At 44.4% G+C, this 14102-nt stretch overlaps 1 protein-coding gene across 47 annotated transcripts in view; it reads left to right on the forward strand.

The window, feature by feature from the left end:
• The window catches only part of ARPP21 (cAMP regulated phosphoprotein 21), a 156369-nt gene that overhangs the window by 63430 nt on the left and 78837 nt on the right, over positions 1-14102 (forward strand). For 17 of the 47 annotated variants that reach the window (XM_040479678.1, XM_040479704.1, XM_040479706.1 and 14 more), the window contains 3 exons: positions 3806-3914; positions 5852-5953; positions 12260-12297. The exons of 4 other annotated variants lie outside the window; for them this stretch is intronic. In XM_040479678.1, coding sequence (XP_040335612.1) covers positions 3806-3914; positions 5852-5953; positions 12260-12297 — 249 coding nt within the window. Of the gene's footprint in view, positions 1-3805; positions 3915-4295; positions 4385-5851; positions 5954-6595; positions 10946-12259; positions 12298-13268; positions 14075-14102 lie in introns of those variants that run through there. 26 more of the 47 variants (XR_005791902.1, XR_005791901.1, XR_005791900.1 and 23 more) reach the window with 12 other exon arrangements.

Raw genomic sequence — 14102 nt, forward strand, 5'->3', positions numbered from 1 at the left:
CTGGAAGCGCCAGTACTGTTCCCCACGCACGAGCAATGAGATTCGTGGTTGGTATCTACTACAAACTGTACCTTAAGAAGAAACGATCTTTTCATCAAGAAGAAACGCTAACTTCCTTTTCTTTGCTTTTTGATGATGATACGGAGAACACCAGAAATAACACCTCAAGGACTAAAGTCCGTCAGGAAAGGACAATGAGGCGTGTGTTATCGTGCATGGCTGTGAGATACGCAGTAAACTCTAGTTATCATGAATTTAATCAATACCATGACCTTTTGCAGCTTTGAGGAGTTTGTCTTAGAGTTCCATTCTCATATTGATACACTGAAAGTTATCCGTTCCCATTTTACACAAAGGGCCATCATATCTTTTCAGTTCCACTCATTTTATGGTTAAGAAATAACACTGCTATGATGTTAAATTAGTGGTAAAAAGGGTTTTTAAAAGCTCTAATGTAATGGTGCATTACCAGTAATTTGTAGTTTAATCACATGCAGTGCTTCAGGTGTATGCTTTAGTCTGCATGAGTTTAAACTGCAAATTGCCCTTTTGCGCTAGAGTAATAGATAATTCTCGATAAAATCAACCTGGGACAATCTTACGAAGTGTTTTTTTTTTTTTCTTTTTTGCACAAACTTCAAATGGTTACTTTATAATCACTCAACATACTTTCAGAGAATCATGAAAGAACGAATAATTGGGACTAACTGGTAGGTTCTCAAGTTTGAAAAAAACTAAACAAGATATTTTTTGAAAAGCTATTATTATGGAGACTGCGCTTTGCATAACATATATGTTAGAATGAGAAATATTCTTGCTCTAAATCACATTTGCATTATTGATTAAAGCCAGGTCCTTTGACTATTCTTTTCTTATGGGATGGATATATTTTTTCCTAAACATGTGCTGCTATGAGAAACAAATCAACCAGCACCATGAAAAAATGCAAATGAAATTTCAAAAACTAATGCTTGAATAGCTCTTGTAACTATAATGGCACTGTAAACCAGAAGCTTCAAAACTAGAGACGCTAAGATTCTCATTTCCACCTCTCTTCCCAAAAGAACCTCAAAATTTAAAACCTATTTTTTTTTAAGTAACATGATTCTTTTTTGTCAACTTGAACCAAAGCATAAATTTGGTTTTTAAAGATCTTCTTCATGTTCTAAATTTGAATTTATGCTCCTACTAACCAAACTCTCTCTTGTTCTGTTTTATAATTTAAAAATTTATGACGGCACATCTGATTCAGCGACTCTTTGATCTGTCCCTGAACTACAGTGATTCCTATATAGCGCTATTAAATTTTCATTCATTCACACATTGATGAGTTTATTTATTCAGCCAAATGCTTCCCGTATTCCAGGCACCGTGTGAGACACTAAGAATTAAGTATTGAGAAAACAAGGTCTCAACCCACATGGAACGCACATTCTCACCCTGGTTAGTATGCTGAAATCTCAAAATGGTTTTCCTCTTAAAGAAGGACTTCATCTAAAGCAAATTCACCTTATGCTCGTGACTCGAAAAGTTCACCCTCCCAGACCACTTTTTATCTAAATGAACAGTTCTAGGCTATTAGCACCCAATACAAGAAATGGATCTGTAAACTTAGCGGCAAGCAAAGCATTTCATCTACTGGAATTCACCAGGCAGCAGCGTTCAGGAATATCAGGAGAGATTTTTCTTAGCATGGATATCGTCAGCGTCTGTATTTAAGTTGATACCCGGTTTTGCTTGCCACAGAAAAAGACACCGTAACATCCAAGTGTCGGCTGACAATTTTAGGATGCTTTAAAAAAAATTCCCGGAGCGGGGCGCCTGGGTGGCTCAGTCGGTTGGGCGACAGACTTCGGCTCGGGTCACGATCTCGCGTGATCTCGCGTGAGTTCGGGCCCCGCGTCGGGCTCTGGGCTGACGGCTCGGCGCCTGGAGCCTGTTTCCGATTCTGTGTCTCCCTCTCTCTCTGCCCCTCCCCCGTTCATGCGCTGTCTCTCTCTGTCTCAAAAATAAATAAACGTTAAAAAAATTTTTTTAAAAATTGTTAAAAAAAAAATTCCCGGAGAACCGTAATCGTGGACAGTGGCCTGTGAGTACTCACGCTAACCTCGTAAGACTGTCCAGCGGAATAAGAAGCGTGCGGTGACCAACACCGAACCATGTTGAATTTCTCCACTGCAAATGGCCTTTGCACTGTCAAGTGCAAGTTTACATTTTAAAATGTCATATTTGCACTTCCAGATGGCTTGTTCCACTATATTTTACATTTTAATTGCGGTGGAAAACATTTACATTGATCTTTTGGGTGAGGTGATGCAGGCTTTTTAGTTCTTCTTTGTGGGGCTTGAGGGCCTCTGGCCCACTGTGTGCCGTATAAGCAGAGCGACCGAATCCCATCCCATCTCTGCAAGGATGTGAAGAGGCTGTTTGAGGCCTGTGGCTTGCTGGGAAAATCTATAAACCTGCAGTCCAAAGGATCACTGGGGGATGGTTTCTCTATCTATGAAAGAAGCGCAAAATATTTGTTCTTCCTGCCTCAGAGCTGTCCTGTAAGGATTGAGAAAGACGATGCTGACCCTTTGCAAAAATTACACACAGTTCCGGAAGCTGTAACTGGTATCGTTCCGACTTTCTGGTAGCGTCTGCTCACCGATACCAGTATGATTCACGTACACGTATTTAAGAAAAAGACGCATCCCATCCGGACTTGAGCCATACACTGAAAAAGATCCCTTTGTTTTCAACGTGCCGTTTGCTTCTTTTGGGGCGAGAAGGGACACTATGAGATTCCCTTAATTACTGGTCAGCCATATTAAACAACAGCCGCTGTGAAGGCGCTTTCCAATAACTGAATGCGTAATGAACCCCGTAGAGATAGAGGAGACCCACTGGGCTTCAGAAGTAATCCATCAGCCATGGCAGAGGGGCTTTAATGAGAGTCATCAATTACAACTCCTCCTAAACGTGGGACAAACACTTTAGCACATCCTCTGGGGATGAACCCATGCCCAAGCCATTCACTGAGTTCTGTGGCATGCGGTGACGAGTGTGGGAAATTAACAAGGACATGGGGCCCTTTCCAGTAATAATACAAAATGATTAAGAGGACCTACAAAAAAGAAATCAATTGACTAATCAATAGCGTGTAACTGCTTGGAGCATTTTCCCCCTGCTAATCAGCCATTAAGCTGTTTAAACTAAATATGTCCAGTTTCCCCAATTACTGCACTGATTTACAAGACAGGGTCAAGGATGCCAGACTCTACTGGAGTCAGATTCCAGAGCGTTTGCCATGGGGAAAGATGGAAGTAATTTATAGGTGATCCACTCTCACTATGGATTCTGATGGCTCTTGAGAGGGACGATGTGACAAGACCTGTCCTCCTGTCGCAGACATTGGTGAATTAACGTGGTCTGCCCAAGTTCTCAACATACGTATTTGTTTGACAATACGGCTGGGAACTTGACTGCATTCAGGAATGACGGAGGTCAGAATAACGAAAGAACACACACCTATAGGCTATACATGTTCAGGCCTGAAAAGTGTTTTCTTCACTTCAGCCGTGGTGAGGAACACGCGGCCAACAAGACTTCGAATTCGAAGCCACAAACGGTATCCTGACGACACCCCCGTGAGGTGACCCCGTTATTACCCACCTGTATAATGCCAGCAGTCCTGGTACCCAGACCACCTGTAGCTTCTTTTTTAAGTTGAATGCCACTGTGGGGGAAAAAGCGACACTGAGAAAATGACTTGAAACAGGGGCGAGAACTTTTTTATTGATATGTTTTACTTTGCTGGCAGACCAGAGCAAAGGTTTTGTGAACATTTAAAAGATGAAAAAGGTGAAGAATCCCAGAAGCGGTTTATCTTGAAGCGAGATAACTCTAGTATTGATAAAGAAGACAATCAGGTTGGTTCTCAAGTTTGAGAGTGGCTGACGTTGTTGTTTTTGAAGGTGGGCTGACTTATGTTCTTGTCCTTCTGTTGTCCCCGGCCCCTTTCCCCAGCCCCCCCTCCCCCCGCCTCCGAGGCGACTGTCCTCTCTCTAACCTCCTTGCCTCCCTCGCTCCCTCTTTGGCATTCAGTGGGTAGCCGAGAAAATCTGTCCCGATTGCTTCAGCAATGGCTCTGTGTGTCGGGCTGCATGGGGGGTGCTTGGCACAGCTTTTGCAGCATGTGTTGGTGAGGGGGGTGCGGGGTTGGGACGCCACTGGCCCGAGGTGTCGGGAAAAGCTTTGTCATCGCATTTCCAGATGCCTGTGTAACTATGGCAGTAATTCCGCTCCCACAGCTTTGTCCTTCAGTTGTGCACACTCAGCTGGATTCTCAATACGGACCGATGACCAACTGGTGTAGCCGTAAAGAACAAACCTTGTTATGGTGAGGACAGGTGGATTTTGCAACTCTCCCAAAATAAGTCTTCACGCAAGGGAATCGAGTTCGTGTTTTAGTCTCCCCTCCACCCCTTCTCCTTCCCACGTTTTACTGCCCATGTAAACTGTCTGCTTGTTTTGCATGAACCGTAGCAGAACATTCTCCTTTTGTGTATTTTGCTTGTGACAAAACATTACCTTGTCCTAGAGTAAGGATTCACGGTACTTCGGCAAGGGTAGAGAGATTTGCTCAATCTCTTCTCCAGACGGGGGTTATTGGGGGTGGGGGAGTTGGGATCCGGGGTGATCAGGAAGATAGCTAACTAAGTGAATGACAAAAGAGAATAAAGTTCAAACAATAATACGGACGGGAGAGAGTTATCTGCTGCCACCTCAATCGCCCATTGTGTCTCTGACAATCCAAATAGATTTTTTTGAAAATAGACTTTGCTTTAGAATTCTTGAAGGTAAGACAATCTTGCATCTCCCCCAAGTTATCATTTTAATGACTCTGTGAGTCACTAAGCCAGTGCACGCATCTCTGATGCACTTAAAAAAAAAAGATCCCTGTTCTTCACCCGTATCTCGGTTCTTCGCACCCCCACCGCCACCACCATGGAGCTGTAAGCAGCTCCCATCGACTCCGAGACATGTGCCTGTGTCGTGTACTGAGTGGGTGTTTGTTGAATGAACGGATGAAGGTGGTTAGCGCAGAGCCTTTTGTGAGGAATGGGACAATAGGAGGGGAGGGGAGTTGAGACGCAGGCAGGGACACACAGGTCCAGGGCTGAAAAAGAACAGTCCTCATGCTGGGTTCTTTGGATGGTGCCTTTAGATTCCTTGGTGTTGACCCTCCTCAACAAATTCAGACCCTTCGAATTCAGGGTCTACTTCCTGTGCCAAACGCAGGGTGCAGGATCAGTCACCGAGGGAAGGAAAAACACCGGTTAGAACACGGAGACACTATGCCCACAGTTTCCTTTCTGCCCGTTACCTTCTTTCTTCCCTTGTTCCGTTCCCAACTGTTCCCGGTACTGTTCCCGGTACCCAACTGTTCGCAGCCACGTCTTCCCTTAGCCGCCTTGAACTAGCCGCGTGCTCAACATCCCGCTTTCGCCTGAAGAGTCCCAAACGCGCAGGTTAGTTAGCAGAGGAGACGGAGTCCACCCCTGTGGCCTGCGTCCCAGCTGAACTGGCTGCACACCGGACACACGTCCAGGTGCTTTCATGCTGGAAACCGCTGGCCTCCGTGCGTCAGGCGGGGAGGCAAGCAGGAGCCGCAGACAACTGCCTCCACGTGTTAGGCACGCACCCCGCACACCGGCCCAGCCTCCTCCGGGCCCCGAGGGAAGGACACTCTTCATGCTCCATTTGTTTAAGCGAACATTTCTTATTCTCAGCTGACGGTTGCTTAACTGCAGATTTGCACCGGCTCAACTTGGATAACCGTACTGATTTCTTTCTTTCCGTTCAGCAAAACAGAGTGCATCCATTTAGAGATGACAGACGAAGTAAATCAATTGAAGAGAGAGAAGAGGAGTATCAGAGAGTGAGGGAGAGAATATTTGCACACGATGTGAGTAGCTGTTTTAATTGCCTCTTTAGTGTCTGGGGACAGCGAGCTGGCAGGACTCAGGAAGCTGGAGCCAGGGACAGATCGAACTGCAGCAAATCAGAGGTGTTTCTGGAGGAAGACCTTAGTGCAGGGAAGTGGTGGAACAGTGGCCCAGGGTTGCCTGTGTTCCGGAAGGCTATGACGGAAGGGGGGGCACCGATGTGATTCGGGTCGGTAGAATAGATCCTGAGTACAGAGCAAAGTTGCCAGATTGTTTTCTTGTTAATGTTTTTAAACGTTCAGTTTTTTCTTTTTGAGAGAGAGAGAGAGAGAGAGACAGACAAGACAAAGCATGAGCAGGGTAGGGGCAGACAGAGAGGGAGACACAGAATCGGAGGCAGGCTCCAGCCCTGGAGGGCTGGAACCCACGAAGTGTGAGATCATGACCTGAGCTGAAGTCGGATGCTCAACTGACAAAGCCACCCAGGCCCCCCCGGAAGTTGCCAGGTTTGAAGAAATGCCTTCACATCTGTGTTAGCCCGCAGACGGCCCAGTGTTGTCTTTTTTCATACGAATGTCGTGCAGAGGGAAGACATATCTAAAAAAGAAAGAAGATTCTGTGAATCGCATACGTAAACACAGAATTTTCTGCCTTCTTCGCAGGTACAGGCATTGTCTTGTATCCGAGTTAAATGAGAATACTCCTCTTCCCCCTCAGTTTCAGATCAAATCAGGTCTGTGAGCGGTTCGTCAAGGGAATAACCGGAGTGATTTCCTCTGTTCAAATCCCAGCAAAGGAAACGTGGTGGGGATTTATCTTCCTTTGACGCCCGCCCCCCCCCCCCCCCGCCGCCGTGGCCAAAATAAAATGCAGTGAAATTAAATGAAAGTGAAAAAGTGATTTTTACAAAGCCGGATTTAAATGCAAGAAGGCGAAAAGGGCAAGCAGGTGCCATTAGCCTTTGCGTTCGATGCTGTCACTTGGCGGCCTCCGGAGATGTCGCGGCTCTTCCCTCAGCAGAAGTAAAGGTGTGAGCTGCTTTGTGTAGTTCCTCGTGGCTCCTGCTGCCTTAGCTGGGCCTCCGCCTCCCGTCGGGCTTTGCTCTGGAGGCCATTGCCAAGCCAGCATGGAGACGTAGGCTCCACTGCGTAGCATGGAGAGGCCTTCTGACCTTGGAGTTTTCGGGCCCCAGCCAGTTTCCCTGGTCCTCCAGAGCACGCTGGCGCCTTCAACAGAAAACCGCAGAGGCAATTCCGACCCCACCGACGGTGCCTTTCTTCCCTGTCTACACGGGCTGCCTCTCTTCTAGATCCCCGCTGCCTGTCACGGGTGCAGGGAAATAGAATTTTAGTGATCGGGTGATTTGGCTCAGAGCTCTGGAGTTGGCAGAGTGGGAGAGAGGCGGGTGGAGGTGGCTGTAGAAGGACGTTGTCCACGTGCAAGTCTAGAATATTCTGCGTATGTGTGGGCTCCTTGGGCTTCTCGGACAGTCAGAGTTATTGATGGCGCGAAGCGCAGCCCGACCCATGGTAGGCTTTTCATCGTGTTTCCTGGATCCAAGGATAGAGTAATGAGGGGCTTGGAGGTGGTGTAGCCAGGCTAGCTGGGGGGGGGGGGGGGTGCCCCCGGTGGACTGGAAGGCAGCGAGCCTGTGCCTGGCCGATGAGCTTCACAGAGAGAGAGCTGTCTGAAGGCTAGTTTGTCCTTTCTTCTCTTTCTTTCTTCCTCTCTGCCCGTCCTTCTCTCCCCCTGCCTGCCACGTGCAGACACGCACACACATGCACACTTCCCTCTGACTCTCACTCTAGCAAGTCATAAAGTTTATGAATGAGTTGTGTTGCAAAGCAAATCCTAATCACCCAGATAATCTACAAACATCGTGGTATTCTTTCAAAGTACTGCCATGCCACATTGCCAAACACTCTGGGGCTGGGTGGCCAGAGAACCAGCCCTGATGCCTGCCTGTGAGGAGGGTGATTCTCGGGCTGCTGCCCTTTCGTGTGCACGTGGCCACGTCCCCAGAGAGGTCATCACAGGCGGGAGGGGGGGGGGCGAAACTCCTTGTACACATTGCATTTCCCTACAGCCCCAGCAAGGAACCCGGGTCTCGGGTTACAGACTGGAGGCAAAGCTGCTGTTCCGAGCCTCTATGACTAACTGCCGAATTAGCATATTTTTTAAAAGCAAAAGCAGATTGAAGTGTGGGAAGGCCTAAATGCCAAGCTATTGCCATAGCCTTTCCAATTCATGACGCCAGCCATTTGGCAGCCTTCTTTGACATGCGGCGGTGGCTCCTTCCCTCTGCAGGAGTAGAGGTGTGAGCTCCTCTGATAGGCTCTCCGGTGACCAGCACTCCGGCTTTCCTAATTCAGGTGGGGCCCCTGCCCGGTTCTGGGACTACTTTTCCACCTGATCTCTGGGGTGCGTTTATTTTTCATTGGTATCCTGTACCCGGAGGATACTCACAGGCAGGCTTCAGAGATTAAAGCCGGTTCCTGACATCATCTGCAAAACATTATGTCTGTGAGTGTGGGTACATTTTTGTAAGCAAAAGATCTGGATTGTTTATAAGTTTTCATGACCCTTAAAGGCTCAAAGCCGCTCTCCTAGAGGGAGAAACGATGCCTGATGCCTGTCTTCCTAGGCCTGCAGCTCTGGAGAAACAATGCAGTCCGAAGGCTGGTGTTCCCTGTGTTTTCGCTCTTAATCGCTACTCAGCAAACTATCCCCAAATTTGACAGCTTAGATCAAACAAAACGCTTTTTGCCTCACAAGTTCTGTGGGTCAGGAAACTGAGAGTAGCTTGGCCGGCCAGTTCTGGCTCACGGTCTTTTGTGAGGTTACAGTCAAGCTGTCAGCTGGGGCTGTGGTCTTCTGAAGGACCCCCGTGGTTATTGGCAGGCCTCAGTTCCTGGCTGGATGTACCGAGATCTCAGTTCCCACCATGTGGGCTTCTCCATAGGCTACGGAGCGTCTTGAAGACATGGTAACTAACTTCCCCAGAGCCAGTGATCCAAGAGAAAAAGAGCCCAAGGTGGCAGCGAGAGTCTCTTATAACCTAATCTGGGAACTGACACCTTGCCTTCTGCTGTGTTCGGTTGGACACACAGACCAAACGCGGTGCCGTGTGGGAGGTACTACAAAACGTGAATGCCCAGAGGCAGGGATCATCGGGGGCCACCCTGAGTTAACAAGATGTCACTGTATCTTTTATTAACGCAAACGCAAAGACGGAACCAGCGATACGAACTTTCTTGAATACATGCAGTAATAAATCTTCCTTACCACGTACATAAAAACATTTTAGAGAGACTTAATTTATGTAACTCCGGATTCCCAAGTGACCGTTTCTGCTCTCTGATTGTTGAGGTACACAAGGTAATAAATCAAATATAGTAAGTCAGTTGTAAAACCAATGCAAAGAATCCAGCATAAGGAATCTAAGTTACAAACATACAGTCTTTTTCTTAGCTGGCCTTTAATTTAGTGTCTTCGTAATTTAAGAACTGAGGTCGTGAAAGCAACTCCCCTTGCCAACCTATTATTGTTTAAGCGGTGGAGTTATTCAAACAGGTTCAAATATGGACATATTTATGTAGAGGTATCTTTTTCCTGCTGGAAGTTATAATAGAGTTACAGAGAAATACTCCCCGGTACTTACACTTCAGCAAAATTAAAATTTATTTGGGAAAACGAGTAGTGTTCTTGAATAGTTTACAGGTGTATCTTGGTGTCTAAGGGGTGTGTGTGTGTGTGCGCGTGTGTGTGCATGCGTGAGCGTGCGCTTTTTTTATGTAGGTCCACAATCAAAATACACAGATTATTTGGGGATTTTCTAGAAAACTAATTTCAAATATAGTTTGAGAATTCGGGTGGCTTGAGATAGGACACATTTGTTATTTGACAATGAAGTTGTTGTAAGTCAGGGCACACTGCAATTTAGTTCTCAAATAAAAAATAAGTGAGTTTTTGTAGTCAGAGATATTTGAAATATAACTGTTGTTTCCTTTGGCAAGAATTTCAGCTTATTTTATGATCACTTCAATGCAATGTTGCTGGCTTTGGCAAGGTTACGCTGATAAAGCAATGTGTTTGGGAAAGACGTGTTTTGCCTGGAGGATGCTTTCTGAAGGATATTTATATATAAGTAGAGATTCTTGGAGGAGCTCATCCACGGTCTTCCTAGCACGTACTGGGATCCCTCTTCTGTGACAACCGACGAGAAGGCGTGTGGTGCACCCAGATTGGGGTGGGGTGTGGGAGAGAATCCTGTAACCCATTAGGCAAAATCGTTTTCTCCTTAAAAATTAAAAAAGAGCCCTTTATATCTGAGAATGCATATAAGTGACAGCTTTAAAAGCTGCACTTAATTACTATGACAATTTTGTCTTTCTCTGCTGTTTAAATTTGCAAGTTATTCGCATAACTTTTTCAAAAAGTTTATTTTCATCAGCTACTGAATCACGGCCCGTAACCGTATCTGTCCTATTTCTGCAAATGTGGCAGAAGGATCATGTGGTAGATTTTTAGGGCCTTTGCACAAACATTGGAAAATACTCTTGAGATACGTTTTTGGGAAAGTTATCTTTGACTTGCAGGTGCCTTATTGTTATTATTATTTTTTTTAATTCAAAGAGTTAGGGCAGCTTAACTTTCCCCCGAATACGACTAGGTTAATGAGTCTGAAGAGGTCAGTATGTCTTTGATCAACTCCTTCAAAGAAGGAGAGTGTCATGCCAATACCCGGCATGAACCGCATAAACGTAATTGACCTCTTTCCAACCACGTGAGCTGAGTAGTCGGAGACTATGGAGCTCGGAATGTGTACCCGAGACAATTAGTTCCATGACTTGACTCAAACCAGGAGTAAAACCAAACTAAAGGAGGCAAAGACAATGGAATATTTTGCTTACTATAAAGAGATCTTGGCAGGAATGATGCCAGTGGTACAGAGATTGTCCTCGTTTTTGTTTATGCACATAAACATCGAATTAAAAAGAAAGATTTTCTGTAAAGCTTTTTTTTTTAATCGGGGTTTTTTTTTCTTTTTGTTAAATAAGATGCTTTGCGCTTCATTTTCAGGATGTCTGTTAAACGCACAAAGGTTAAAAGAGAAGTGGTTCTAGAGATGCCCTCGCTGAGACACTCAGACCACTGAGGAAAGCACATTAGGTCCAAAGCTAGCCCTTTGATTTAGTGGAAGGAAATGACTTCTCCACCAAAATGTACAGAGAAACCAATATCCTGCTTGCCTCTCTGAGTAGTGGTTACATTAGCTGATCATTGAATTTAAGAATTCAATATTGAGAGGTCCTTATTTACTTTAGTTTCATTTTCTCTTGAATCGGACCTGTTAGGTCTCGAGTGATCCCTTGAGCAGGCCATTTATTCATCATTTAGAAAATCTGCACATAGAATGCGGGGTGTACATTTATGTTTAGCAACTCAGTACTTTGAAAACGGTTTTAGGTGAATTCCTAAACACAGTCACTATGTTAGAGGACCATTGCACTATATTGCTTCGACTTCTCTTTTTCTGCTTGTTCAAATTGAATCAGATCTGTCTTTCCCCAGCACATAATGATAATAGAATTTTCTCTTCCCTGCGAGTGTATTAAACACGTGAGAGAAGAGTGGCGATAGCTAGGGGGACAGAAGCTAAGAAGAAAGTCACGTTGTTGGGTTTTTTTTTTTTTGTTCTGTGTGAAAAACAAAACAGAACATTAGACGGAGCTTGGCATCGTTTTTCCGAATTAACTTCATTTTGTTCTCAATTGTCTCTGCGTCCCCTCCCCCCCCCTCCTAAAATGGATTGAGGCCATGTCTTCAATCTTCAGTGTCTTGCAGCCAATCTGTTTATTTCACCAGAGTCTGTCATTCCCAGGTAACAATTGCAGGTTTGTGGTTCTCTGACTGTCCGATCTCAGGTTGATCGTGCTCAGCGCACGCTTTCTGCCTTGATTTGAACCAGTCTTTTGGCTCTGGTCGGGGGCCGCATCTCCGCAGCCCCGGAATAAACCAGTAGCTCATTCACATCCCTCTACTTCTGACCTTGATGTCGAGCGGGCTAAATGTATTTGTAACCTGGAGACGCCCCGATGGGAAAGTACTTGTGTGCTGAATGAGAATGGTTTCCGCTTCTAACTCTAACCAATTTTTCCCTTTTCTGCCTCCACTTTTTCAAAACACACTACCTATGTTTCTTCTTTCTTTTCCTCTTGGAGGGGAAAAGTAGCTTTAAAATCAGGCAAGGAATTGGGATCCTTCGGCACATCCAGAACGTCTGATACAATGCCTTCTTTTCTTTTCTTTTTTTTTCTTTTCAGTCAGTTTGCTCCCAGGAAAGCCTTTTTGTGGAAACCAGGTAAATGAAATTGAAATTTGCTTTTTCGTGTCATTAGAGGAAAAACAGTCTGTCGTGTGTGTCCTGTGTATTCATAGGTATATATCCCATATATAAGTGTGAGCTTGAATATATGTATAAGTAAATGCATATATCTCTGTGTACGCACTTATATGCACACGCATATGTGTTATTTAGCATGCCTAAAAACCATTTACTTTGGGGAACTACTTCTCTGTTCTTTCCAAACGTAAGTTTGCACATTTTCTTTGTTTAAAGCCTCAACTTCTGGTTCTTCCCGAGGTGGAATCCTGCTACCTTCACCAGGCATTACAAAGCATGAATGAACTTGCAGTTTCATTGGCTTATGCACTAGGCTGTTAACAGTATTTGTATGTTGGGTATTATTAGCCACTTCCTGCGCCCCGTAATTCTATATAGCTATGCAGACAATAATTGGGATAATATATTGTTTTAAGTTTCTCACTCTAACTTGGAAATCTAGCTAACCCGATCTAGAGTTGCTAACTTGGGAGTCAGGACGGGGCTAGTCGTTGTGAGATGGGTGGGTTATACAACTTCTCCAAGGTCTTGAGAGGATGAGTTGAAGTTTTGCATATTTCACATACACTTTTTAAGAAATTGTTCTCAACTGGCATAGATATTTAAATGCTCCATTCATTCCACTGCAGCTTTTCAAGGGGAATTAAAGAATTCCACCTTAGCTGTATTAATCACGTTTGAGGGACATCAGAACGGGCACGTTGGAATGGAAATATGGTATCCCTTCAAAGAGTGGTGCTTAATTTTATTTCAGGTGTCGGCTTAATGGGCGCCCCCGTAAAACTGATTAAAATAGAGGCTGTTTGATTAAAGTCTAGTACTTAGAGAAAATTTAAACCGGGCATTAGCAATGATTGGGGGGAAAAAAAAGCTATCTTTAATATTAGCAGTTAGAAAGCTTCAAGTAACTAACCCCCTCAATTGAACAGCCTCTTCTAGAAGAATGGATGAAAGTAGAAAACACGTCGATAGAAGGCATTCAAAAACAACATCAAGATTCATACATATTTAAGTAAATATTCTCTATTTATAGTTAAATTAAGAAACTATGGGTGCTAACATCTTAGGGATGATTCTGAAGCATTCTACAATTCTGTATTCTAACCCAAAGGATGGAGTGTTTATAATTCAGTTTAGTGGGAAACCTTATTCCCCAATCATCCAGCCAATCGTTCTCCATGCCTTATGCCCTAATTTTATATCTCCTTGGATTTTGTATAAAAAGAGTGCTGATGCACTCCCGTGTCCCTTAAATTCAAAATGAATCATATTAGTCAGTATAGTAATCGGTCCCATACATGCATTGCATATGAACAATTCTTGATATTTCCAAAAAGCAAAAATCTAATTGAGTGGATTCCCTACAAAAGTAAATACATTTCTTGGATACCTGTCTTTGGAATGTCAGTATTTCACTATGCCCAAGAAAAAAAGGTAACTTTAATATCACCCAAGGGAAAAAAAAAATCACAACTTTTAGTGTGTTTAATTACATGTCTGATACATCCCTACCGATTTCTATTATCTTCCTTGCCTCTTCCATTCCTTCTCTTTCTTCTTCCTTTCCTTCTTATCTGGTATCAGCGCCTTAATCCCAGGATAGGGAAACGTCATGCAGTCATTAATTTATTATTGCAAAAATTCAACAACATGCACATAAAGCATAGCCTATGGGGTTGATCTGAAAGCAGGTATGTTACAATGCAGGACACACCCATTTAGCATAGGAAATTTAGTGTCAGTAGGTTTTATATCATAAAAAC

The sequence above is a fragment of the Herpailurus yagouaroundi genome, unplaced genomic scaffold, assembly GCF_014898765.1.
Source record: "Herpailurus yagouaroundi ecotype Mexico unplaced genomic scaffold, PumYag 159, whole genome shotgun sequence".
NCBI lineage: Eukaryota > Metazoa > Chordata > Mammalia > Carnivora > Felidae > Herpailurus > Herpailurus yagouaroundi.